Raw genomic sequence first — 27,881 nt, forward strand, 5'->3', positions numbered from 1 at the left:
GTGTAAATTCATTGAATTCAATGGGTTTATAGCAATTTACACCAGCTAAGGATTTGGCTTCAAATAATGAGTGATGCATTGTATATATAAAAAATATTCTTGTGACTTTTTCCGAGAAACTCTAACATCTCCCCTTTGAAATTCAGTGTGTATCATTTGTGCAATGTGTATCATTTGTGCAATGTTACATGTGTTGCAAAAGATAGATTTGCAAAAATAATGGGCCAATCTCTTTGTTAGCATAAGTGAGTACAGCTCAGTTGTTCTGAAGAGTCCCCACCTTTGGTGAATTTGGCCCTGTTTATCTAGGAGTTAAAAGGAAGACCAAGAACAATGCACAGAATAGGGGTGATTTCCTGGTGTGCTGTAATTTTGCATGTGCATTTTAATACTGCCTTTGAATAGCTAGTTGTGGATGCAAATCAAGTAGCTAGAGGAGGAGCAAATATTCTGAGTTGGGGCTGCAATTCATCTTCCATACTATGGTCACTGCTCATATTACCCAGCTGTCAGAGTAAGGACCACATTTTAATGCACTCTAACTTTTTCTTAATTTATCAGACGCGGGGAATAATCCACTGGGGACAAGAGCTTACATTCCTATGAAACAAAAAATTCCCTTACAATAATCATTTACAGCATTGACTAAAGGTGAGTCACACCACAAATCCTGAATGTCTGGAATTTAGATTTCACATTTAGGCGATTTAGATCCACATTTGGGGGATAGTTTGATCCCAGGTTTTGGGATGGCCCATCATAAAGAGGGAAATGATCAGGAGCCAGAGCCACATTTCTGTTCTAATCCCCCTGCTTATATGGCCCCCATCACTGTAGGATCTGAGGGCCTTCCCCAGTGAGTGAGGGCCATATATGATTTGAAGCCATCTCTAACATTAAAGGCATGTCTACATTATCAGTGCTACAGTGGCACAACTATGGCGTTGTCGCTGTGTGACTGTAGCACCGTAGCGTAGATGTTTTCTTTGTTGGCAGAAGGGGTTTTTCCTTCAATGTAGGCAATCCACTTCTCTGCGCGGTGGTACTTAGGTAGATGGAAGAATTCTACTGTTGACCTAGCCATGTCTACACTAGGTGCTAGGTCAGCTTAACTATGGTGCTCAGAAAGGTGAATTTTTCATACCTGGGAGTGACATACCTAAGTTGATCTAATTTTAAGTGTAGACCAGGCCTAAGAGTTAATTAAACAGGCTGCCAATCGAGTGTTTCTTGATTTGGTGTTCAACATCCCTGTCCCTCTTGTTTTCTGTCCTCATCTGTAACTGCTCCCTTTTGTCTCCTGTTCCCACTCTGCTTCACATCTTCTTACTGTCTCTTATGCCTGGCTCCACCTCCCATTACCCAGGAGTCAACTGCTTCCTCTCTTCTGCATCACACCATTTTCTTTTGTGATGGTGGCTCTGGGTTTTCTTGCATTTCAACTATCATCCTGTGTCTGAGGAGCAGGGACTGTTTTGTAAAACTCTGTGTATGCTTAAAGCACCCTAGAAATGATACACTCCTATCAGTATGAAAACACTGCCGCAGTCTTAACTATGGCATTGCTACTGCTCCACTATAATGATAATCAATGGCCATCTATTGTGGAATATATAGAAACCATTGGTTAGAGCGCTAGGCTGGGTTGTGGGAGGCCCAGGTTCATTTCCAGTTCTGCCACAAACATCCAGTGTGACCCTAGGCAAGTCCCTTTGTGTTTCAATTTCCCATCTTTAAAATGAGGGTGATAGCACTGCTGTATCTACAGGGGTGTTGTGAGGATAAATGCATTGAAGACTGTGAGGTGCTCAGATACAACAGCGATGAAGGCCAGACTAGTACCATATATAGAATTAAAAGCAAAGCTGAGACCTAAAGAAGAGCTGTATAAGCTTCTCTCACTCACCAACCTAATGTGGTCCAGTAAAAGATATTACCTCACCCACCTTGTCTCGCTAATATCCTGGGACCAACAAGGCCACAAGAACACTGCATACAAGCTGAGAGCTGGCAGGCAGGTCCCTGTATTAGCCGTTATATCACAGGATCGATACAGGAAAAGACCCAATTTGAAGATACTGATGAAAGCAGAGGGTAGATACCTTAGTGATGTAGGAGAAGTGTGAACAGGCTAAACCAATGGGTCTCAACCCACGGCCCAATCGGCACACAGCTGCAGCCCATGTGACATCCTCAGGGCCATACAGGTAGTATATATATTGTGTGGATGCAGCCCACGTAACACAGAGAGCGCTGCATATGTGACTCACAATGGTAAATAGGTTGAGAACCATTGGGCTAACCAGTTTTGCTCTTTGAAAGTAGTGTCTTTACATGTAATTGCCCCCTAGGTAAATCTGGCAGGAAAAGATTAATGGGCCTGTTTACTTTTTCATTCAAACACTGGGATGATGGACTGCATTTGAAAGTCTCCAGATTCAACAATGCAACATATTTAATGACAATTGCTTTGAAGTACTTTGGGGCAATTCTCAAACTCCTCATTTTTTCAACCAATACAAGTTTACAGAAATTTTCCTTGTGCACAGTGTCCAGAATATAAATATTTCATTTTACATATCAGAGAGAGAGAATAATTATAGAACAGTCTCTTTGCTGCTCATATCTTTTTTATCTTTTTGGTTACTACAAGCAGCATTTTTGTCATGTGTATGTTTTGTTTTCCACCTGCATGATTTTGCAACTGAGACAAGAAAAAAACCCACATTGTTCTACTCTGTCTAAATAGCAATGGGATCAGATAAGAGGCTCTCAGAAGGGTGTTATTATGCAGGAAGACTTTCAAGTTGCTAACTGAACCAGAGAGTTCCTCCTTTCTATATTTTCTTCTAGCCTGTAGAGAAAAGTATTATAGAATCCTACTGATTTGTTGAATTGAGCCGTTTTTCCCCCTTCCTTTTAAAAAATATATATTGTAGATGGACATAATTATTTGTGGTAAGAGAACATTTTATACCAGTGTTATTTTGTCATTTTACTCCAGCTATTGTGATCTGATCCCACTGGCATGAAAAGGAGGTTATTTGTATGTTTGTATGTTCTAAGCACTGTGTGAAAAGCCATTATTTTCCCCAGGTGTTAGAACAAACCATTTTTCAGCCTAGCTGACATTTATTTAATTCTGCACAAAATAAAGACTGAAGAAATGTAGGGCTGGGTTTTCCATGTTGTCTAATAGACCTGGACACCCAATTCCCATTAGAAAATAATAGGAATTGGTCAATCCATCCTGTTAAGTGGCTTTGAAAATCTCACCCATAAAAGCCTCCATGAAAGAGAGAGAGAGAGGGAACAGCAATCACCTACGCAACAATCTGCAAACGGAACCATTGCTGGCTATTCTACCTATCCTAGTGTTCCCTAAAATTCTCAGGGATAATTCCAAAGTCTTTGGAAACTAAAATAAATTTACTTTCGTTGCTAATCTGAATCTTTGAGAGTCAGAATAGGATATCAGACAGCTATGCACCTTACACTTAGCTTGTATGCTCTGTATTTTTCCCAATTAAAACTTGCTAAATATTTAACATAAATTGCTGATTATCAGGTAAATCTTGCAGTCCTTATATTTGCAATCTTCAGCCAAGTAAAACTCCCACTGATGTCTTGTGGCCAAATTCAGTCTTTTTTCTCTAACTGCTGCCAATAATCACCCTGTGTGATTTGGCCCTACATAAGTTAATACATTGGAGATGCACTACAATAATGCCACATAGATTGCAGTCCTCACAACATCTTGAGGTTTCACTGGTATGCAGTTATCAATTTAACAGTCTGACTTTTCAGCTTTTAAAAAAAGACACGAAATGTCCCATCGCTCAATATCACCAATAGGAAGTAGAAGAACGAAACATTTAAAAGTGCAGTTAGACAAAATTTTAGTCCAACAAATGTATTTCTAATCTTATAATTGGAAGAATCTGAACTCTCTTCATCTATGTACTCTGCTTTTTTTAACTAGTCACAGGAGATTTTAATTAAAAATATTCTCTTTTGCATCTACATGCTCAGATACTATGGTGCCAAGCATGTGTAATAACCTATATAGAATAATATTCATGTTTTTGGTGAGGTGATATAAATTTGTTCTGAATTAGTTGCCATAAATGTATGTTGACATCTCATTATTTCATGAAACATCAGGCCCAGGCTCAAAATATTAATCTCTAATTGAAAAACGATAACTGCACATCAAGTTACAATAATCACAGAGCTTTAATTAGTTATTGAAATGAATGGCATGTAATCAAACTTACCCAGCAGACTCTTCCCCCTACTTAGCTTTTGAATCCTGTTCATTTCATTCTGGCAAGGGAGACCTAAGATATAATGTATGAAAGTCAGTTTCCAGATGGTACGGGACAGACTCTCTAATGATTGGCTTCACTATTTACATGAAATGTAGTCTATTGTACACCTGAGAATGCAATAACCCCATATGCTGGTAATACACTGCAAAACAAATGTATGTCATTAGCTTTACTAATTAAAAATTTCAAAACACGCTATACTTAATAATAGTGTTTTGGGGCCATTTGGGTTGTTAAACATTTTTTTCTTCTCCTTCATCAAACTGAAATAATGCCAGGCTTCTAATTTATGATTTGCTAATAGACTAATTTCCACATTAATAAGAACACAAGTTCATAAGGCTTCTATTAGCAATAGAACTAATTCCTGAATTGGAATGCCAGTAATTTGATTGCTTCTTTGTTTGTTTCACCAGTGAATGACATGTAATTGACAGTATTTGCCATTGCTATACAATGCCCTTTCTCACCAGGGATAAAGAAAAGGGCCTTTTGTTTTTAAATGAAAAGGGCCATGAATTACCAATTCAAGATAAATGGCAGTGCAGTCAAGATGTAAGAAAGATGTTGAAACCTAGAAAATCCTAAAAAAACCCACTACATATTTGTGAAAAGGAGAGACCAGAACTTATCAAGACAACTATAAGGTATTAAAATGTATAATTTATTTTCAAATATTAATCTGAATATGGTAACAATTAAGCCAAAAGTTTTAAATTTGTCTGGCTAAAGTTAGGTACCTAATTCCATATTTAGGCACCTACATAAATAGCCTGAACTTCCCACGCAAGGAGCACCTATAATTCCCATTGACTTCAGTGGCGGCTGCAAGTTGCTCAACACTTATCTGGCCATTCCTATTTAGGTGTCTAAACGTGATTCCCAAGTTTGTAAATACCCCCTAATGTCTCCTAACATCCTGTGCAATGCTCTGTCCACCGATAAAGCCTCTTATCGTCATACCAGGATGTATGGTGATGGCTGTCTTGCATAAATATTATTAACAACAATAATAATAGAAAAGACATTTTGTCAAGTTACATTTTCCATACCATTATTTTAGCATCCATAGTAATGAATTATAGATCAGTTTTACGTTACATAATGGAACGACTTACCTCCTGGCTTCTGAAAGCAGTAGCACCATTCATTGTTAGAAAGCTTTCCGTCTTTGAAGGAGTCACATGAGTTGAAGAGGGGTTTAATGCATGGCTCATACTTATCAAGATAAATTGCATTGATCTCTGAGTGATCCAGCAGGAGGTCATAGTTCATATCAAGTTTGTTGAACATCCAGCCTAATGAATCCTTACAGATTGGTAGTATGCTGGTGTCAAACCCTACGGGAACATGGGCAAACCACCATTGGTGAGTCACACTACACAGGCCTGACATGCATCAATTGCTAAATTACGATGTTCTCTCTCTTGCATGTTCTTGTAACTGAAACATGGAGTGAACTTTGTTTCAGTTTAACCCTTCTCTGCCCAACCAGTAGGAAACCGGAACAATACTCTGATTCCAGCTAAGAATGACTGAACTGGCTGAATCAAATCAAGCTCAAAACTAGTTGTGATTCTGACCCAAACCACTTACATTTTGGGGAGAAAATGGAGGGTTGGGACCACATCTGATTACTGCAACTCAAGCCCATCTTTACTCAAATATCAACCCTAACTTACTTTTTCTCTCCTTTCCGCCCGCCCCCCCCCATTTGCAAGTGTATTGGCTTGGTTTCAGGAAGGGTCAGAAGCAGAAACACTATGTTTTCAAACTAGCTGAAAGCAGAAAGCAACAGAAATCTTGAGAGAAAGCCTATCCTTGTGAGATTACAGCCCTGTTTCTAGTCACTTTGCTGAATCCTTTATTGGTTGCTTCTCACCTTCTACATTAGCTCCAAGCTTCCTGCCCTCTCCTTCAAGACCCTGCACAACCTTGCCCCTGCCTGCAGCTCTGCTCTAATTTCCTTGTATTCCCTCTGCCTACATTCCCCACCTCCTGCAACATTCATATTCGGCACTACTCCCAACTGCCTTCTTTGCATCTTCATCCTTGCTGCTGTTCACACTTGACACTCAGTGCACCATGTGAATTCCTTTTCTTTGTTCTCACACCCCTTCTGAAAACTCAGTTCTTTCACCAATCCCTCAGTGCTAACCCTACATTTCTGGCAGATCTGACCCCTCCGCCTCCAGTCTTGTAGTATATCTGACTCTGAATTCTTTATCTGATCTAGATTGTGAGCTTCTTGAGGTGGAGGTCAGGTCCTCTTGGCTTGCGCTACTCTGAACAACAGGACTGGCTCCAGGCACCAGCAAACCAAGCACGTGCTTGGGGCGGCACAATTCCAGGGGCGGCATTCCAGGAGGCTTTTTTTTTTCCCTTTGGCAGTTGCGCTCTCAGAGGTTTTTTTGTTTTTTTTTGTTCTTGGGGCGGCAAAAAACCTAGAGCCAGCCCTGCTGAATAATCACAGTGCTGGGGTTTGCGGAGACCACAAATGCACATGAACTGGCGCATTTGCACTCATGTCTCACAGAAGCCCTCTGCATTCGAGCTTGGTTATATCTTTTGCAGCTGAAGAGGATTCTGCTTTCCCAACACTTCAGGGAACAGGATTCATGTTCATTTAATATCCCACATACTCTAAAGAATGCAGCAGGCAGGAGTACCAGAGGACCGCCATTGCATTCATGTTCATATTTGCAATGCGTACACGTGCATTTCTGCGATCTCTATAAACACAGTTAGGGGCGTCATTTCAGAAAAATTCTAGAGAGAGGGAAGGCAAAGTTCTATCAGCATGCAGAACATTATGTGATTATATTATATCCTGCAAAGTCGGGGCGGGAAGGCAAAACAAGGAGCATCCAGACCTATGAAAAGTTTGGGGAAGGTTCAAATCAACATGTGTGTGTGTGGGACAATTGTGCCTCTTCCCCCATAGCAAATGATGCCCCTGAACACAGAGTTCTGGACTTGTTGGAGGAGGGTCACCCAAATGAGAAGCTGGGATTTTTAAGTCCTCAGTAGTAGTTACTGTACTTACATCTCCAACGCATGGTGCCCAAATGCTAACTAACCCCACAACACCTGCCTGTTGCAGGAAAGTATCTTTCACAATTTATAGCTGGGGAAACGGCCATTAAGAACCCCAGTTTTACAAAGGCTCACAAAACATGCATATGCTAGTCAGGGTTTTGCACTCATGTAACCCTAATGACTGGGACTGCTTCAGGCACCTTGCGCGCGCACACACACACACACAGTGTAAATGTGACCTGCCAAGCGCACAGAGTGAATCGGGGCCCATGCTCAATCCGCTACACAACCAGCCTCTCTCGTGTTAGGCCGACATTCCTTTCACCGTACTGAGGAGATCTGTCTTCCATTTAGAGGAGGTTTAGTTTTAGGCTCATCTACTCTGAGTATCAAGTTTCATCTCCAAATGCTGCTTCTGAAAACTACCGCTTAGAATCTAACTGAAAGGCTGGAATACTGCTGCACTGTCTGCTATGTTAAGAGTTAAATTCAGGGAAGAGTAAAGTTTCACTCTGGAAACTGCAGCTCTAGCTGAAGGTTGTCAGTGACATGGAGGAACAGGCAGAGGGGTTAAGTAATAGGGAAGTTTATGTCATTCATAACACACGTTTCTCTAACAAAGTAAGAGGATAACACCATTTCCTTGCGGCTAAAGACAGCTCAGGCAGGGTAGAGAGATCATGCTGAACTTTTCATTACCTCATGTCCCGATAGCTGCTCCTGTGTTATCTGTTTTCAATTTGAGTACATCAAAAAGGAAAAACTATATGGAATATACACAGATCTATCTAGCTCATCTTAGGCAAGTTGTGCCATTGGCTTCAGTCATTCTAATCATCTGCGGAAGGCAAGCAGCATTTGCTCAGTGAGCAAACATCAGCTGAGAGAACGTCTGTAAGAGGCCCAGACCCCTATAAAGGGGAGGGGAGAGCTAACCTACGGAGACCTGCCATTCTGCCAGAACCTCCTTCAGGATGCAAGGTCAGGGGCAGCACAGAAGCCAGGGAGTGGAGCCTGGGGAGGTCAGAGATTCATGTGGAGGTGGTGGTGTTCCATGGTCCCTCTGAGCCTCCCCCACCCCTCAGCAATGCCATCGTGGGAGGCCACACAACCGGGTGGCTTCCATTTGACTGCCCCCTCCCTCTGTGGATGCACTCTATGGTGGGATTCAAGTGCCACGCTGGGGGACTTGCTGCTGCTCAGATAGGTGATTACATGGTCTCTTGTGCGGACTGGGTGTTTCGCAGCCATTGCTTTCTCTGGCAGGCCACCTCCTAGTTGTGTGTGTGAGACAATTGTGTGTGGCTCAGCTTGTGCACTCTGGCGGGGATGGAGGCAGCGCCATGGTGGGAGGAGACGCTGGCATGGACTTGCCTTACCTCTTCACATGCTCCGTGATTTGTGTGCTGTTCCTATGACTTTTGCTCCCTTCCCTGCTGTGTGGCCTTATGTGTGTGTACAACATACATTCAGGGACACAACAATGGAACCTTTGCAGGACTAAACTTTACTAGACAGTGACTCATATGGTTAAGAAGCTGCTTTGTAACCAGCGGCCAGGGGCTGCATCAAAGAGGCTGTTATGGAAGGTCACTTATGAAGATAGTTAATTATATGAGTTTAATACTTTTCTATTGTTGCTGTTTTCAATAAACCAGGGAGATTTCATGACACGATCAAGCTTTTCAGGTTAAGGTTTATTATGAAGCCTCTCTACTAAGCAGACAGTGCAGTATGTAAGTGTTCAGATATTACAGTGATGGATGGATATTACTAGTGAAAAGGTTACTATTAGGATGGCCTTTCAGCATGCAGATGAAAGTCAGACACATCATCAGTTTCTACCTGCACTTCAAATTGCCTCTTGATAAAAGTTTCTTCCAATAAATTACCTTTCTCAGGTCAATATCAACAGTCAAAAACAAAAATGCTGAAACTCAAGCCCACGTCCTCCCATGTTCAGGATTTAAAACCAAGCGGACTCTCAGTAAATAAAGCTGAATTCACAGTGCAAAGCTCAGAGGGGTAAACTCTCAGGGCACTGTATTGGAAATCGTTCACAGAACTCCACTACTTTTAATTGGAGTCACTGCTTGCATGTATAACTCTTTGTGCACCAAACCAGAGTTCACTTCACCCATAGCAGGACTACTGTAGACAATCGGCCTGAGCAACTATAAATGAAGTAATTGCATTTCTGGGGCCTAAAGCCTTATGATAGCTGTGACAATGTGCTGCATAAAATGAATACCGTTTACTGCATTTCTTAAGTGAATATAGTGCCGGTTTAACAAAATTACAGCACAGGCCGCAGCAAGGTGAGTTTATCTCTATCATCCCGCCCATCCGCCTCAACCCCGCCTTGCAATGACCACCACTAAGGGTGAGAGTAAAGTGCAGGCGTCATGCTCATTCAGTTATTGGCTTCTCTGCAGAGACTGCCAACAAGGATGCCAAGTAGTGTCAATGGTGGCAGAGGACACCTGTTCACTAGGAGCTGGACTGAGACCATTACATTTTACATTTCATCTGACAACTGCTCCAAGTCCTAACAACTTCCATTCACTATGAATCTGGAAGGGATTCAAACTGGTGACCTACATGTACAAGACTCCACATCCCATTATTACCCCCAAATCATCCATCTCCTCTGGATGCAAAAACAACATCAACAAAAAACCTTTATGTGAAATTCCTAATTAAAAATAAATACACCTTCTGGCACATAACATTGCTTTTTTTGACTCTCCAAGAAGTGACGTACATGAGTTGAGTTTGAGTGACTTCATTAAATTATATAACAATTAAATTAACAGGAAAACAATTAGCCTAATTTCCATCATCACTAAAAATACAAAACAACACCCAGAAATATTTCTCTGAGGTTTTTTTTTACATTTCACACAGCTCCACCAAATGTAAAAGATAAACGTCCCAGACCAGCTGAGTAGATTTTAGAAACACAACAACATTATGACCAAGCAACAGACTGAAGAGCAATTTGAATCTGATCCTAGCTACTAATTTGTTTGATTATTTCCTTATTTCAGTGCATGTTATTCATATTAGTATTATGTCCTGAGATGCTGTCAGTTAGAGAGAGAGAAAGACATAGTGCCTGAACCAAGGTGCTTCATTTAAATCAGAAAGACAGATATTACATGGCTGAAGGTCCAATTCTTGAAGCAGTGCAGATTTCTTTCTTTTTTTTTTTCCTTTTAAGAGAGGAAAAAATAGGAGTGATTTTTTTTCCCACCTGGGGGTGAATTTAATACATCCAACGAGCTTATTTACATTCACAGTAGCATCTTGAAAATTTAATGTAGCACAGAGAAATCTCCACTGGAACACGTTCTCTAGACCGCGGATGTGTCCAAGGCATCTTTCCACCATCTGCTCCTTTTTACTGCTACGGGGGCACCCCCAAAATGGATTACTTTGTGGATGCACATGCCTCTTAAGGCTTCACAGGCATAACCAAACCAGCTCAATTTAATGAAGTGATCAGCCTGCCGAGGAGGGGAATACAAAGAGAACAGCAAAAGGAAAGAGCGTTTTTGAACCCGGTTATACTTTTGGCCTTCACAACATCCCCTGACAATGAGTTCCACAGGCTGACTGTGCATTGTGTGAAGAAGCACTTCCTTTTGTTTGTTTTAAACCTGCTGCCTATTGATTTCATTGCGTGACCCTTGGTTCATGTGTTATGTGAAGGAGTAAATGACACTTCCTTATTTGCTTTCTCCACATCATTCATGATTTTATAGACCTCGGTCATATCCTCCCTTAATCGTCTGTCTTCCAAACTGAACAGTCCCAGGCTTTTTAATCTCTCCTCATATGGAAGCCATTCCATATCCCTAATCATTTTTGTTGCTCTTTTTTGTACTTTTCCCAATTCTAATATATCTTTTTTGAGATGGAGTGACCAGAAGTGCATGAAGTATTTAAAGTGTGGGCATACCATGGATTTATATAGTGATGTTATGATATTTTCTGTCTTATTATCGATCCCTTTCCTAACAGTTCCTAACATTGTTAGCTTTTTCGACTGCCACTGCAGATTGAGCGGATCTTTTCAGAGAACTATCCACAATGACTCCCAGATCTCTTTCTTGAGTGGTAACAGCTAATTTAGACCCCATCATTTTGTATGTATAATTGGGATTGTGTTGTTTACTGTGCATTACTTTGCACTTATCTACATTGAATTTCATCTGCCATTTTGTTGCCCTGTCACCCAGATTTGTAAGATCCCTTTGTATCTTGTTGCTGTAACTCTTCAGTCTGCCTCTCCCCTTGTGGTTCCAGGACTAGCTGCGCTAAGAAGTGGTCATTAATGGTGCCTAGAAATTTTATCTCTGCCTCCTGTCCGGAGGTGACGTGTTCCCAAGTTGATATCCTCCATTATTATTAGGTTTCCTGTTTTTGTAGCCTCTCTAATCTCCGTGAGCATTTCATAATCACGGTCACTATCCTGGTCAGGTGATCAGTAATATATTCCTACCGCTATACTCTTATTATTCAAGCATGGAATTTCTGTTCATAGAGATTCTACGGAACTGATTGATTCATTTAAGATTTTTACTGTATTTAACTCTGTGTTGTACTTTTAATGTGTATATGTCACATATTCTGTTTGCCATTTTGCCCATAGCCATATAGTGTGCTGGCAGGTTTGTGATTCTCTCTATTAGTATCCAAACTGTTTGTGGCCATAACAGCAGACCGATTGTCTAGTCCGAATTCTGTGTGCGTGTTTGTGTGGTACGTGTCTTACTGTCTTCTTTTAGGACAGTTTGGGGTTGAGAGGGCACTTGTAACTCCCTTAGAAATCAATGGGAGCTGTATATTTTCAGTATCTCTTAGGATCAGGTCTGTTATATGGTGCAGATATTAGTATACTTGCCCAGGGACACTATAGTGATGTACTAGGGATTGTATTGACTGTTTTGCCCTTTAAATGCATGTGAGCTTGTCTAGAACTTCATTTTTATAAAGCGTTTTCTTACTGCCTGGTGCTGTGTCCGAACTTGTTGGTTTAATGACACGATTTGCATCCTCATGAAGAGCACCGAACCAATCTTTTAGTCGGGAAGCAAGACTTCTCAGCTCCTTGTCTGTGCAAGCTGTCAAAACAACAGAGGAACACATTAAATTGCAAAGATCATGCAAGTTAACTTTTTTTCTGGATCTTCTACTAGAACTTAATCATTTTTTGTTACTCATAGCATAGTCCTGGCCTAACAGATTAGAAGTAAAAGACAGACAAAGGGTAAGGGAAAGCGATACAACATATAAGGAAATATAAATCATAGTGAAAGGATTTTCTTATTATTATATGCAAGTATCTCCATAGAGGTCGATGTGATTTAAAATCCAACCCACACACCCATCTCTGCAGTTTCTCGCTTAGAAATAGGTGAGTAGTTAAGGTAAGGGCTGTCACTTTATAGAACTTCAGAGAGGGAACACCAGTCAAACAGTTAAAAAAAAAACTCACCTAGAAATTTTATTAGAATAGGACACTGGGAATAATTTATAACCCACATTTGGGTTAGTTTAAGGCTATTGTTAATGCCATAGGAAATCTGTTTCTTAAAGAAAGCTGTCATGTTCTTTCAATTCTACTGCAAATGAGGCTTTGCCATCTCTAAAGGTTGTCACAATTCCTTTTTGTTGGCCAGACAAAAGCATCTATTACTTGCTCCCCTTACGAATTTTTACTGAGAAACATCTAATTTTTCCATAAATTTCTACCAAGAGATTAACGCCCAGCAATAGCCAATATTTATTAGAAAAAAGGCTACATTAGACACCATCTGTCAGAATGAATATTCCTGCTTCTGCATTATCTTTAGTGCCTGAATTCATAGATTTAAACCATTTTATCTTTCTTGGCATGAACTCATTCTAAATTTTAATAACAGTTTTTTAGAATACAAAACATGGTTCTGTGCAATAGAGTCAGACATCCCTCTTGAAGTAACCCACAATATATCTTCTCCAATTCATGGAACACTGTACTCCTCCCACTAACTTACCCAAGAACAAGTCCCACTGCTTGCCTTCTCAAGTTAAACTCATTGCTCTTATGACTGCAATGAATGAATCTATTATGAGTAGCACTAATATGTATGGGTTTACCATTTTTTCTGCTTTCTAACTGCTCCCCACTCCGTTTCTGGAGGTAGCCTGCTCCTAATTTTCAAGTGAGACACTATAGCTTTTTCGAGAACATAACTTTTTTATTCATTTTCCCCCTCAAGCTTAAGGAAAAGTCCATATGCACTTGCCAAGTTGGAAGAATTTTTTTTGTTCCGTCATTTCTACATTCTTGGCAAAAGGTGAAAGTTTATTTTTTTTTATTCTGGGCAGAGGGAAGATGATATTTTCCCCACTCCTCCATAACTCAGAAATGCTGTGATGGACTTCCTTTACTCTCCTTTTAAAGAGAGTAACAATCACTGCCTCCACCCTGAGGCTAAATCCAAGGAAGGAAAGGTTAAGCCCCAAAGAAGAAGTTTTGAGAAAGTAATGGGTATGTAAAAACAAGGGTTTATAGAGGAAGGCAACGCAGTATTAACTATAATGTAGCTCTTATTACTGTACAAGCTTATCTTTTATTTATCACCCTTTTATTTATCACATACCTATATTTATACGAGTATGTCTTTGCAAGTAATGGCAGAAGTCCTTGACTAATGAAATGTGAGGCCACTACGGAAATCTTCCAATAAAGGACCAAACTACTCAAGGTAAATGGGACTTCCCACACAGCCATCCATTTTGCACACTGTATATGTTGCTTGCGAAAGGTGTTGGTTTGTTGATCCAGCTTGGGAGTGAAGTCCCCTACTACAGAAGAGTCACAGCACAGGCAAGAGCAGAGCAAGCTACACCAATGACATGTCACCTTGACACAGTGTTCAAGTCTGACCAGGAACGGCCACCTCTAGGACTGAGAGGGTAGGGAAAAGCTAATTTAACAGGTAATGAGCGTTCAGAAACTGTCCAACTTGTGCATAACTTGGCCCCTGACTCAGTGAACTACTCCCTGTCAAGGACAAAGAAATTCTGTGAGTTTAGGCTTAGCTTCCTGGGAATGCTTTCATTAGGAACAAGGGTTCTCCCCTGACTAGGACTGGCTGGATCACAGCAGATCTGCAGAACCATAGATGCTGCATGAGTTATGCTTTCACGGGATCCTTGCAGTCTGTTTTCTCCATTAGTTCCTTAATGGCATTTCCAAACTGTGGATAGGAAAAGTGGGTAAGCTGATGCTAAAAGGGTCAGTATTCACCTACCCATAAAAATCCTACAAGTTTCTAGGAGAAAAGATGCTAAAATCATACTCATCTACTTAACTCTGCCCCAGCCTGTTCCCTACCCACTTGCAGATCTTATATCCCTTGGAGCAGCAATGGGGATGTTTCGATGGAATACAGGGAGGATGTAGCTTCATTCACCCTTCAGTGTGTCTCAGGCCAATATCCATCAGATCTCAGTCTCCTCTGCCTATGAAGGAGGCAATGTGACTTGTCAGTTTTTGTCTGGGTATCATTATGGTATCACAGGAACAAGAAGACTGTAAAGATAAACATGTCACTTCTTTTTCATTACTGATGGCGGGAACCTATTTATCTTGATCACCAGTTTTTGGGAAGGAGTCTACTCATTCCATATTGGCTTTCAAAGTTAAAAATTAACAGCACCTTTTTCTTTCTGAACAAGCATTCACCCTCTACAGTCACTCACTAACGACAATTTCATTTGCAAAGTCAATTTTGAAGAGAAATTATTAGAAATCAAGTGCAGCAGGGAAGAATAGTTAGTGATGTTTTAATTAAGTATAACAGCTGGGCAGGTCATTTATATTTTTAGAATATTTCCCATAGTCTACTCCATTCTAAACTCCATATATAAATACTGCTTTGACTACTGATTATATTAGGAAAAAATTCAGTAGTCTAGAAAGAAGTAATCTATCCCCATGGCACAAACCTGAAGCTTATGAAACATTTATTTAGGAACCTCATTTCTAGGAAGCCTAGGATTGGAACTCTGGACTACTGAGTATATATCACTATGCCTCCTTGACATCTTCAGTGCTTGCTGCATAGGTAGAAAGAGCTTCACGGACTTTAATTCAATAAGTCAAAGAAAATATCCTGTAGTGATATTTTACTTAGATTTATCTACTTTCAACCACAAAGACAACTTTACACACAGAGAAATATACGGTAAGTCAAGTGGCCTCAGGGCTGTTGTATTAAGTCAGCGGTCAGCCTCTGGGTACAATCCCGAAGGGTGCTGAGTCTCAGATGGGAGTTGGTGGTGGACAACACTTCCCAGGAAGAACTCAGTACTGTGCAGAATTGGGTCCTAATTATATTAGCTTTAATGGAAAAAAAAACATTTCTAATCAAATCAGTTCATGTCATCTGAATGCCTGTTTTTAAAAGGCAATAGGAGAGAGTAGCGAATACCCAAAATGAACAGACCAGAACAAGAGTAATAAGTGAGCCCTGGTGTACACCACAGAGTTAGGCTGACGCAAGGCAGCTTATGTCGACCTAACTATGTGTCTACACTAAAATTTCGCTCCCACTGATGTAACTCGCCCACTACACTGACTTAACTCCACCTCCATAGTAGAGTCAATGTCAATGTAGTTAGATCAATGCAGTGTCAGTGTAGACACGGAATTGTTTACATTGACTGTTGCTGGCTTTCAGAAGCCATCCCACAATGCTCCACACTAACAGGACGTGTACTGCTAACACAAGAAGCAAAGTGTAGACACAGACAAGTGACGCTGACGTGAGTTAGGTCAACTTAATTTTCAGTGTAGACATGTCCTGAGATTGGGAACCACTTATCCAAATAGTTCCTCCACTCAAACATTTGGGATTTGGAGAACATGTCCTTTAGATCTAAGCCTCTTTTTTGGAAAATCAAAATGATCCTCAGATTTGCTCATTTCTAAAATGAATGCTGCTAAGAATTTTAAGGGCCAGATTTTGCTTTCTAATGCACAAAGGCCCACTTACTTCAATATACTGGTGTTATGCAGATGTCATAACCAGTTTGCTAAACCAGTCTGGAAATATCCTGTTGCTGCCCAAACATATACACAAAGATCCCTATGCTGCCCATATCATTCCATGGCATGGATCAGTGTTCACATCGCACTCCCTGTCAATACCTGGCCCAGGATAGGGAAGCTAATCATCCAATAAGTGGACCAAATTCGGTGATGAATCCTGTTCACGCGCCATCTGAGGCATGATGTGCATACAGTAAGACAAATGGCAAAACACTGGGAGCAGAAGCAGGCCCTTAGTTTGAACAGTGACATAGCAAACCTGAGGGCACAGCAAACCTTGAAATCAATCTGTACCTTGCGGGATTGGACTCTGGAGGATGCATCCTCTACACTTCACTGTCAACCCTGCTATATGCTGCAAAATGCTATAATCTTTGCTACTTTATTTTGGTATCCAGCATAAGGCAAGAGTCAGCATGATGTGACAGAAAGCCCAGCATAGGAGTTTTTAGACATGAAATTTGGCCTTATGTGACATTTTGCATATATGTCCTGATATTCTGTGACATTTTTTGGATACATTGTTCAGGGACGATCCATCATGGAATACGATGAAAAGCTTCTCAAGAGGGATTCTTTCTGCAAAAGAATAATCCTTCATCATGTGGATAAAATATAAAACCAAGGACCTGACAGTCTGTGTCTAAATCTACAGATGTTAAGCCCAGTGCCATGGCCAAATTTCAACTCAAATAATTTCATTCTACCTCTCCAACTTTCTCCTGCACTTTCAATAAGACATTGTATTCTTTTCAATTTCCTGTGTTAAATTGTTTTGTGAAGTTACTTTGTGCTATTCAAAAGCTGTTGGCATTTCACCCCGATGAAGCAGCATTTCAGGGGTGGAAATAATGAACCCACACCAACATTTTCAAAAGCAATTAGTGATTTTGGATGCTTCTGTTTTTTGGGAGTATTGTGTGATTTTCAAATGGTGGGAGCTCAGCCCTTTCAGAAAAACAGGCCCATTCAAGGCGTTTTCAGTGAGGGACCTAAACCAATACCTTCATTTATTTATTTATTTGTGGTAGCACCTACTCTGTGTTAGGCACTTTCAAAACATTTAAGAAGGACAGTCCCTGCTCTGAGGTGTTCCCAATATAAGGAAAATCTTGGCCCCTGAGTATACATTTGTCTATCAGTTTCATTTATAAAACACTTTAGGATCCTTCTGAATGAAAGATACTCTGAAATTAAATTATTATTATTATTATTATTATTAAAAAGGGGCTTCAGGTAACATTACCTAGATGTTGAGATGGATTAGGCTGTATGTGTATAGATGAACCAATGGTTCCAGGTTGTTATTTGAAGATATGTAGGGTTCAAACAACATGAGAGCCAAAATGGATGGGAACACTTATCATACAGGGCTTGGATGTGCACCAAGATGAGGGAAGAAATCCTTTCATTGCCAGATCTGCGGCAGCTAAAATGTGAACAAAACTAGTCAACATATGGTATAAAACATGCTGTCCTAAGAACGAACACACACACACCCCGATTTTTCTCTGGTGTACATTTTCTTCAAAAAGAGATGGACTTCATTTCACATAATTTCCTACATATTTTGAAAAAGTCAACAATGGAAGTCCCTAGTCCTACTGTCCTTAACCACAGGACTTCTCCGAGAGTTCTGCCTGAGTACATATGCCAGGATCAGGCCCAATAAATTATATTAGATTAATCATTGCACTTTTTATCTGCAAAGCACTTTAAAAACATTAACTTCTATCACTCCAGTTACTCAGAGGTAGATCTGTACAATTATCCCCATTTTTTACAGACTTGGAAATTGAGACACCTTAAATAGTATCTGACTAAATAGTGGGACCACTTGCTGAGTAAGGATGGCAGAATGTGGTCACCCTTAGTGGCTTGTCCTGGCCACAGTCAGTGTAAGAAGCAGGAGTAAAATGAAGCCATTCTGGGATCCAAATGTTATGCCCAGATCAATAAACCAAACACCGCTCAACATCACTATGCAAACAATTTAAGAGCAAGCTCTGAAACTGGATATTTATTCCGAAGGGTAAAACAATTCACATAACAGTTTGGCACTGTTTTATTGCTAACAAACAGAAAGCATTGTTTTCAAATACCTATTTCCCCAAACAGAAATAATTAATCCAGCCTAATGTAAACCCATTAGCATCTTGTAACTCAGCTGTGCTCAGATTTTCATAGCAGCGCTTCCATTAGAGAGTTTTTCCAACTTCATGGTCACTAACCCAGACAACGGGGGTTAAGATGAACAGTCTAGCAATTTACTTTTATTCTTTCAGTTTGGGTTATTCAGGAGCAAGTCAATGCTGAAATTTGAACTGACTTCTATGGAAGCAAAGATAGACCAACACTGAGCACTTTTTCTATTCCATTCTTAAAGTAAATCTTTCACCATATGATTATAAAAATTATCCCAACTTAACAAAGCAATTAATATGAAATTAATAACTAACAAAACAATACTTCTACTAAGTCATACTCCAGTTAACTCCAAGCAAAACCTAATACAATAGTACATTCCATTGTTTTAATACAATGTTACAGATAATATGAGCTGGTGAAGCGGACAAAGATCTGCAGTGTATAATGAAGGCAGTATATAATGACCGGGGACCAGGCAAAGGAACTTAATATGTTTTATTCTGAACCACTTCAAATTTTTATTATTCTATGGTATGTGTGATCTCACCAAGTTTTAAACTGATGTAATCCCTGCTCCCAAAACTTTACATTCTTTTAGCGTGTGACAAGGAACAATGAGGGAATAAAATCAGACACCTTAACTTTTTTAGGGGGTGGGAGGTTAGGTGAGGTGGATGACAAGATACAAAGAAAGCAGTTATAATGTGCAATGCATATAACAAACAGCAATGCGGCACAGCAACTTAGCATGTTTGTGAGAATGTTCATACATCCTGAAATGTTATTAGTTTTTCATTACTCTTCTGCTTAAAATGTTTTAGACATCCAATCATGAAGCAGAACCAATACCACGTGACCTAGGTGACAACTAAACAGGTGGAAGCACCAGTACCATATACTTAGGTGACAAACCACATAATACGCACAACAAAAGGTGAATATTCCAATTAGAACAATTCTTAAACAACACAGAGTCTGGAAGTGATTCCTCTAAACTATTCAGCAAGTAGCTACAAACATGTTAAAAAAACCCCAGGCATGATTTGTGAATGATTCACAAAGCAAAAAAGGAACTATATATGTACAGTGTACACATATGAAACATTACACACAATCAACAGTTCAATCATTTGTACTGGAAACATTAAGGACAATGCTGAACAGTTTTGATTAAAATGTGATATAAATCCATACATAGCTGTCCATGATTTGTACCTTTACTCATACTTGTAGTTAGAAATATGACATCTGACAAACAAACACAACTGTCTCCTTTTTCAGCGTAGCAGCCGTGTTAGTCTGTATCTGCAAAAAGAACAGGAGTACTTGTGGCACCTTAGAGACTAACAAATTTATTTGAGCATAAGCTTTCGTGGGCTACAGCCCACTTCTTCGGATGCACAGAATGGAACATATATTGAGGAGATATATATACACATACAGAGAGCATGAAAAGGTGGGAGTTGTCTTACCAACTCTGAGAGGCCAGTTAAGTAAGAGAAAAAAACTTTTGAAGTGATAATCAAGATAGCCCAGTACAGACAGTTTGATAAGAAGTGTGAGAATACTTACATCGGGAGATAGATTCAATGTTTGTAACACTTCTTATCAAACTGTCTGTACTGGGCTATCTTGATTATCACTTCAAAAGTTTTTTTCTCTTACTTAATTGGACTCAGAGTTGGTAAGACAACTCCCACCTTTTCATGCTCTCTGTATGTGTATACATATCTCCTCAATATATGTTCCATTCTATGCATCCGATGAAGTGGATTATAGCCCACGAAAGCTTATGCTCAAATAAATTTGTTAGTCTCTAAGGTGCCACAAGTACTCCTGTTCTTTTTGTCTCCTTTTTGTGTTCCTATAGACTACCTAAAATGATAATCAGGCACTGTCTAAGTAAATCATTCAAAATGGTAAAATGCATACATTTAGCTATATTATAATAGCACACTATTAAAAAGGGTGATATCAGTATTCTCTCCTATTGTGTGAGACACAACAAGAGATTATTCTTATCTTTTATATTAAATGGTAATTTTAATATGATTAATCTTCATATGAAAAGAAAATGTTGCTATTTTTACGCTGTCCCTGACAAACATGTTATCGCTACATGTTATCTCCTCTCAATATGTCAAACACTTTTACTACTCTACTATAACTGCTTGATATGGTGACTTTATCTTGATTTTGGACAAAAACAAATGTTAAAATATCAGAATTTCCTAAAGGATGGAAATTCAAATTTTTGCTCAACTGCAGAAATTACACATATGCACTAACAAGGTAATTATCTTAAAAACTACCCAGCCTTTGTTGGCTGGGATACTGTGAAGCCTCAGTGTATTTATGACACAAATGTCCTAATTATCCATAGGATTTACTGCTGACATTTCCCTAAAACAGCAGGAAGCTTTTTTATAAGTATAAAAAAAGAATTGTTAGGGTTGTAATTTTCATGAAGAATAAAGGGCTCATACTCCATTACTTTGGAAAGGAGAGGTTTTTGTCCCATTCCAAATGTGTTTTCTGAGCCAATAAATAAAGTTTTATTTAAAATCCCACCTGTGACCCTCCCAACATTTCATGTGAAAGTTGTACCCAGATATATTGGTCACACAGAAATCTCCGGATTCTGTGGCTATCCTTCCACAGAGATGACAACTATCTTGATAACCACCTCTGATCCTTCTGTCACTTATTATTCCCAGTCCCATAAATAAAGCAGAAGAGGTCAAGATATTGTAGTCAATGCTGTGAGATGAATACACAAGCAGCTACGTTACTGTGCTGAGGAAACAGGTTCTGATCTGAAGCTTGCATAAAACTGGTGCATTTATAAGACAAAGCTCAAGATAAAACAGTAGAGACAAAGAGTGAGGGCTATACTTTCAAAGCTTACGTGAAGCACAGTGTGACATTTTCATGTTGTCTGTTTTCATAGCTCTTCATGTTAGAAGCTTTTGTGTTAGTATTAATTAATGATGTGAAAACCTGGAAAGGTTCGGCTGATCAGCTCATCTAGACACCCAAAAAGTCTGGATGTTTCCCTAAAATTCATCCAAATTATATGAATCTCTTGAGTATGCAGAATTGGGCAGAAAGCCTTGCGAAATTTTCTGACAGTACCAGAAGTGGTCAAAGATACTCCCCCTCTGTGTTTGTCTCACCCTCCCAAAACCTATTTGTCAGATCATCCTCCTTTTCTCATTCAAATCCTTCCTAAAGCCTCAATTCTACCAAGTCACCTCTGAGAAATGACTGAATTAATATTTATTTAAAAAACAAACAAGCCGGATTAGACGGAGCCATGCAGACATATACATTTTGCTCAGTATTGGTGAAATCTTACTACTGTAACCCTTTCTCTTCCCTCCTTACCCCTCTTTCTTTGTTTATGACCCTCAATGTTTGCTTATGACTTCTGCATGTTGAGTCCCCAGTAGGGCAAAGACTTACGCACATGCTTAATTTTGCACACTGCGAGTAGTCTCACTGAAGTCATTTGGATTACTCACACTGTGTAAAATTAAGCCAATGTGTTAGTCTTTACAGGACTGGGAACTCAGACTGTACATTTTGTGTAGCAAGGCGTTTTTAGAAGTGTTGCTCACCAATAACCATTAAAGTCAGTGGACGCTCTGGGAGCCCAGGACTTCTGAAAATCAGGCCATCTGCCCTTAGTAATTTCTGTTAGCACCTAACATGCTCTTGGTCCCTCATGATAACACCTAACAATCACAGCCACAATAAAATAATAAAATAAATAATAATAATGCAGAGAAATCAACTTGTTCTGGGTTTAATTTGAGACAGGTTCAAGCTGGTTCTTTTATGCAAACCAGTTCACCGAACACATTAACGCATTGCCTCCAACAGTTCCAACCCTTAGGTTACCTCTACTCTTAAGTGTAGACACTACAGATATGGGAGAAGTTCTCCCATCTCTAGTTAACCCACCTCCCCAAGAGACTGTAGCTAGGTGGATGGGAGAATTCTTCCATTAACCTAGTGCTGTCAACACTGGTGCTTAGGTTGGTTTACCTATGTCACTGAGGGGTGTGGATTTTTCACATCCTTGAGCAAAGCAGCTGGGTCAACCCAACTTTTCAGTGTAGACCAGCCCTAAGTCTCACAGGACTTAACCAGAGCAGCTGAACTTGCTCCCCACCTGAGGAGATTGTTTTGCTTCACTTTCACAAGTTGAACAAGAAAGGAATTTCAGATTTTGACCTTCAGCTGAAATGTTCTGAATGATGATACTTGGAAATAAGTTGGGTAGATGGTGATAAGGGGCAGCTGCTAATTTGCAGAGAGCATTCAATGATAAAAATGGTCTTCAGCTTGAGAGAGCAAAATTCAGGTAGTAAAATTAGTAATTGGACAGTGTTTGGGGAGAAGTGGAAAATGTTCACTATCAGCAGAAAGACGATTGCCAATGCCATAAATTAAAGAAAAATAAATAGAGAAATCAATAAAAAATGGTAACTAATTAGAGGTATTTCATAAAGAATTGCCTATGTTGAAATCTAATGTTTGCAAAAGTTTTGTAAAATATTACATAATACTCAGTATTCACTGAAAAATTGCTGACGATATAAGCAAGGAAAGCAATGAAGGCAGGTGAATTGTACTTGTTGAAATTCCTTACCCGCATCCTGTAACCAAAGGTGGGGCAAAAACCACCTGGAAATGAAATAATCTATTAAAACAGTTCATTTTCATGACATTTCAGGCAAACAGAATACTAATTCTTGATTTAACACCACTCCTTTCGATCAATGAATTCTGGAATAGTTTATAAGGATAAAATTGCTTCTTATAAGCAAAAAAGTATAAGTTCTGATACTGCTCCGTCCCCACAAATATATTTGTTTGACCTCTGAAATTAGTGAGATCCCAGATGGTTATTGTTTTTATTTTTATTTCACAAAATATGATGTTTTTATAATTTGTTTCTTTTAGTTTCAGCCCAGGGGAAATTTGAGAAGTAAAATTAAGATGATCTTTTTCATGGCTCTCTTTGGTTTAGTGAACTAAATAATAAAATATCTCCCCTATGTGTAAAGTGAAGAAATCATTTGTTTTAATAAGAGCTGTGTGTTTTATGTAATATATGTAATTACAGTTCCAGCATTTATAGTGCTTTACCAATGGATTAGCTGCATTAGCTTTCAGCCCATATCAAATATAGCAACTCAGTATAAAACATTCTTCCAACTGCAGCAGTCCCAGGTAGCTCTCTCAGGTACTGTGCATATGATTTCTAAGGGAGAACCAGATGTAAGGCAGTGTTCACTGGGATGAGGTCAAGAGTTGAGAGCAAGTAAAGGACAGACACTAAGAAAGACAGGAAATTAAAGGCGAAATGGAAAAGTGATCTTTTAAAGAGGAAAAAGTTAAAAAAAAAAGGATTTCAAAGCTTTATGATCTCTATACTGACTGTCTAAATCTTAAGAAACCAAAGAGTTAGCTGGTTTAATCTGGAAGCAGGTGCTACAGACCGTGCAGCACAAGCTAACAAACATGAATAATTACAAACAAAAGAGAACAAAAAGAGGTTTGTGCTTTAAAAAGCCCTTACAAGCAGTGGAGAAAATAGTAACAAGAGAACCTGGACTGTAGAGGGATCTGTTTCCTTTCTCTACTCCATTGGCCATCCCCTGCCGCATCCATACCTGGAGGACCATAGTGGGTTGCAGCTGTGCTCTGGGTATCTTGATGGTGCGAGAGTGTTTATGAATAGGGCTTATAACTAAGATACTAAAAGACACAGAGATGTGCTCCAGTAGTCTGATCACAGTACTGAGACGTGGGAGATCCTGAAATCTCTTTGTAACTCCCACAAAGGCAAACACCTCAGTCATATTACTCTTTATTTTTCATAACTGGTATCGGGCAGTCTCTCAGGGAAAAATAAATCCCCAAACTAAGGGAATATCTCAAAGAAGAAGGGATTGTTATCGGAAGATAAGGTATTATTTTTACTGTCATCAAGCTGTGAATGCTAGTTTGTATTGTATTGAGCAAGCTCTATTCTAGAAGTAAACGTACAAACTCAGGACAACTGGGACCTCTACAATTAGGTGTCTAATGATTATTTATGTTCCCTGACAGGGCTATATGGAATATATAGACTGTATGGAAAACATTTTATTTAGGGCCAGACTATGTGCAGGTATTGGGTGGGGAGCATGCATACAAATCATCCCTCTTCTGTGGTACATGCAACCCCTGTCACAATGGCATTTCCTGAAGTCAGGTGAATGTACTGGCTGCTTCCTGGGAATGCACTGTGGGCCCAAAAGCCAGCTCTACCAAAGGGAACATGAACCTACATCCTTCCCTGAGAGTCCCCTGTCCAACCCTTACTTGGGACACTTCCTAAACACTGCAAGTTTGACCTAGAGATATTAGTTCTTGAACTGTATTAGAAATCCATCACCAGGTAGATAAGTAGGTCAAAATATGTATCACCCACACAGAACATAACTGGAGAGAATAACCTCAATTATATGGGGTTCCCCCATCTTTATACACTTCCTCAGGGATCCTCGCAAAGTGACAGATAAATCCAGTTGGTCTATACTTGAGCAAGATGGAGAGAGATACTCATGAGGTAGCATACATTGGCAGAAACTATTTTGCTGCTCCATTAAGCTTCTTTGGCACATCCTCATAGCACATTCTATTTTTTATTTTACATTTTTGCATATACTTGTCTTTATTCTGTGTACCTCTGCTGAATGTCTCCACTCTCATACCACCAGGGCTTCATTAAGATACAATGTTGTCTTGTGGTGAATTGTTCTAAAATGTGAAAACACAAAACTCTAGAAAGGACAATGAGGAGTTCTGGGGCAGGATGGGGTTTGGAGATGTCCCACAGGAATTCTCCCTGCAAATTGTTGGGAAACCTGATAGAAATTGAGTGAGAAAGTGCAAATAAGACAACACAGATCCCCAAGTGGATTGCAAAAGTCCCCTGGAAGGAAATCAGAAATCTCTCTGCACCATTGTAACTTCCACAATCAAGCAAAGGCAAATGTACTACTTTAGGTAAAATGTACGGAATCAATTTAGGAAATATACAGTGGCAACATGGTGTATATGAGAATATGTTAAAATCAAGTTATGATTTAGGAAGTAAATACAGAATAAAACTTGATTGGTTCTAAGAATTGAATCTGATCTGATATTACGCCAATTTTACATCAGTAAAACTCCATTAACGTCACCGGCGTCACTTCTGATACACACCAGTATGAAGTCGAGATCGAATGCCTAGATCCCAGTTCCCAGGTCCTGAGCAATGAGATTGCCAGCCGGGGCACTCACACCAGGAGAATCATCAGTTGACTGGTCTGCTCAACTTTACGGTGCTTTGGTAGCATCAGCGGTACAAAGGGGCCACATCAGGGCCAAAGATTTTGGCCCCAACTATTTAACTGGCAAATCCTGCTCCCCATTTGCAGGCCCAGAGGTCCACCAATGCAGCAGAATTTGGGGAGCCTACGCAGAGTGGGCACATCCAGCGCTCACTGTAGACCATACTCACAAAGGTGAGTTTGAGGGTGAAGCAGGAGAGCTACAGAGGAGCACGCATGAGGGGTTCTGGTTAGATGGAATCTATTCAATAGTCCTCTACTCTCGAGGAGAGTTTAGGAGGCACAGGAGCTACCTCGGCACCAGGCTGTGGATGCAGCTGCAGAACAGACTGTTGGCTTGGGAAAGGAAGGAGGCGTCCCCTTCAGAACGAGCCAGTGCCCAGGTACTTGCCTGAATGTTCACTGGCAAGGTGGCGCAATTAGTTAAATTTTAATAAGTCTGGGTGCCTCTGGCAGGGGTGATTATTATGTTTCTGATGCTGGAGCCATAATGGCATAATGCAGGGCAGAGGACAAAGCTAGGAGGCTTTTACTAAACCGTAAAGGAAACATCTGCTGGATTAATAAGAGGGTAGTTTGCTGAGATGAATATCAGAGAAGCCACAGATAAAAGAGGTTTAGAACAGCTATTACCTGCTGATAGACCTCCTGCTACATGTGCCATTATCCCATGTCTATGCAACAATTCCATTCAATAATGTATAGAAAAGTGTGAGCACACCAATGAGCACCTGGTAATTTAGATACAGAGATAATTAATGATATTAAAAAGGTATAGAATGAAGCTGGAAAAATCTCCCAATAAGGCATTTCTTTGAAGAAACCTGTAAAGAGATGCAAATTGGGCCCCGCTCTTTCCTAAGCACCTGCTTATTTTAAATTCCCTTTAGAAAGAGGCAAGGCTTGATTTTATGTGCTTATGGATATCATCATTTATTGAAAGCATCTGTTTTCTTAAAAATATTTGAGCTATTAAAATATTTAACCACCAACATAAAGGCAGAGGGCGAGATCAAACCCATGCTGTGGAGTTATAAAAACCAAGCACTTCTGAAAAAGGGTAAGATTTGCTTGTATGCGAGGAAATTGTTTACAAATCTGACACATTTGGAAATGTGGAGGTTTTGACATCTGTTGGGAAAACAACACAGCAGAGCACGGATTATCCAACAAGTTCTTGGAATGTTCTGGAGACAATTTTTTATTTCAGAAGGTGGAGAAAGCTACTAGGTGACAAGCTGTTCTAGATTTGATTTTGACAGATAAGGAGGAACTGGTTGAGAATCTGAAAATGGAAGGCAGCTTGGGAGAAAGTGATCATGAAATGGTAGAGTTCATGATTCTAAGGAATGGTAGGAGGGAGAACAGCAAAATAGACAACGGATTTCAAGAAGGCCGATGTTAGCAAACTCAGGGAGTTGGTAGGTAAGATCCCATGGGAAGCAAGACTAAGGGGAAAAACAATTGAAGACAGTTGGCAGTTTTTCAGAGACATTATTAATGCACAAGACCAAACTATTTTACTGCGTAGAAAAGATAGGAAACATGGCAAGAGACCACCCTGGCTTCACCAGGAGATCCTCCATGATCTAAAAATCAAAAAAGAGTCCTACAAAATGTGGAAACTCGGTCAAATTATAAAGGATGAATATAAACAAATAACACAAGTATGTAGGGACAAAATTAGAAAGGCCAAGGCACAAAATGAGATCACACTAGCATGAGACAAAGGGTAACAAGAAAACATTCTACAAATATATTAGAAGCAAGAGGAAGGCCAAGGACAGTGTAGGCCTGTTATTCAATGAAGGGTGGAAAATAATAACAGAAAATATGGAAATGGCAGAGGTGCTTAATGAC

General features: G+C 39.8%; 1 protein-coding gene across 2 annotated transcripts in view; it reads right to left on the reverse strand.

Moving 5' to 3' along the window:
- SPOCK1 (SPARC (osteonectin), cwcv and kazal like domains proteoglycan 1) overlaps positions 1-27,881 on the reverse strand; it is a 474,634-nt gene that overhangs the window by 7,523 nt on the left and 439,230 nt on the right. For both annotated transcript variants that reach the window (XM_039486677.1, XM_039486676.1), the window contains 3 exons: positions 12,383-12,499; positions 5,450-5,671; positions 4,278-4,340 (listed from right to left, as the gene is read on the reverse strand). In XM_039486677.1, coding sequence (XP_039342611.1) covers positions 4,278-4,340; positions 5,450-5,671; positions 12,383-12,499 — 402 coding nt within the window. The remainder of the gene's footprint in view (positions 1-4,277; positions 4,341-5,449; positions 5,672-12,382; positions 12,500-27,881) is intronic.

Source organism: Mauremys reevesii, linkage group 8, assembly GCF_016161935.1.
Source record: "Mauremys reevesii isolate NIE-2019 linkage group 8, ASM1616193v1, whole genome shotgun sequence".
In the NCBI taxonomy this organism is placed as follows: Eukaryota; Metazoa; Chordata; order Testudines; family Geoemydidae; genus Mauremys; species Mauremys reevesii.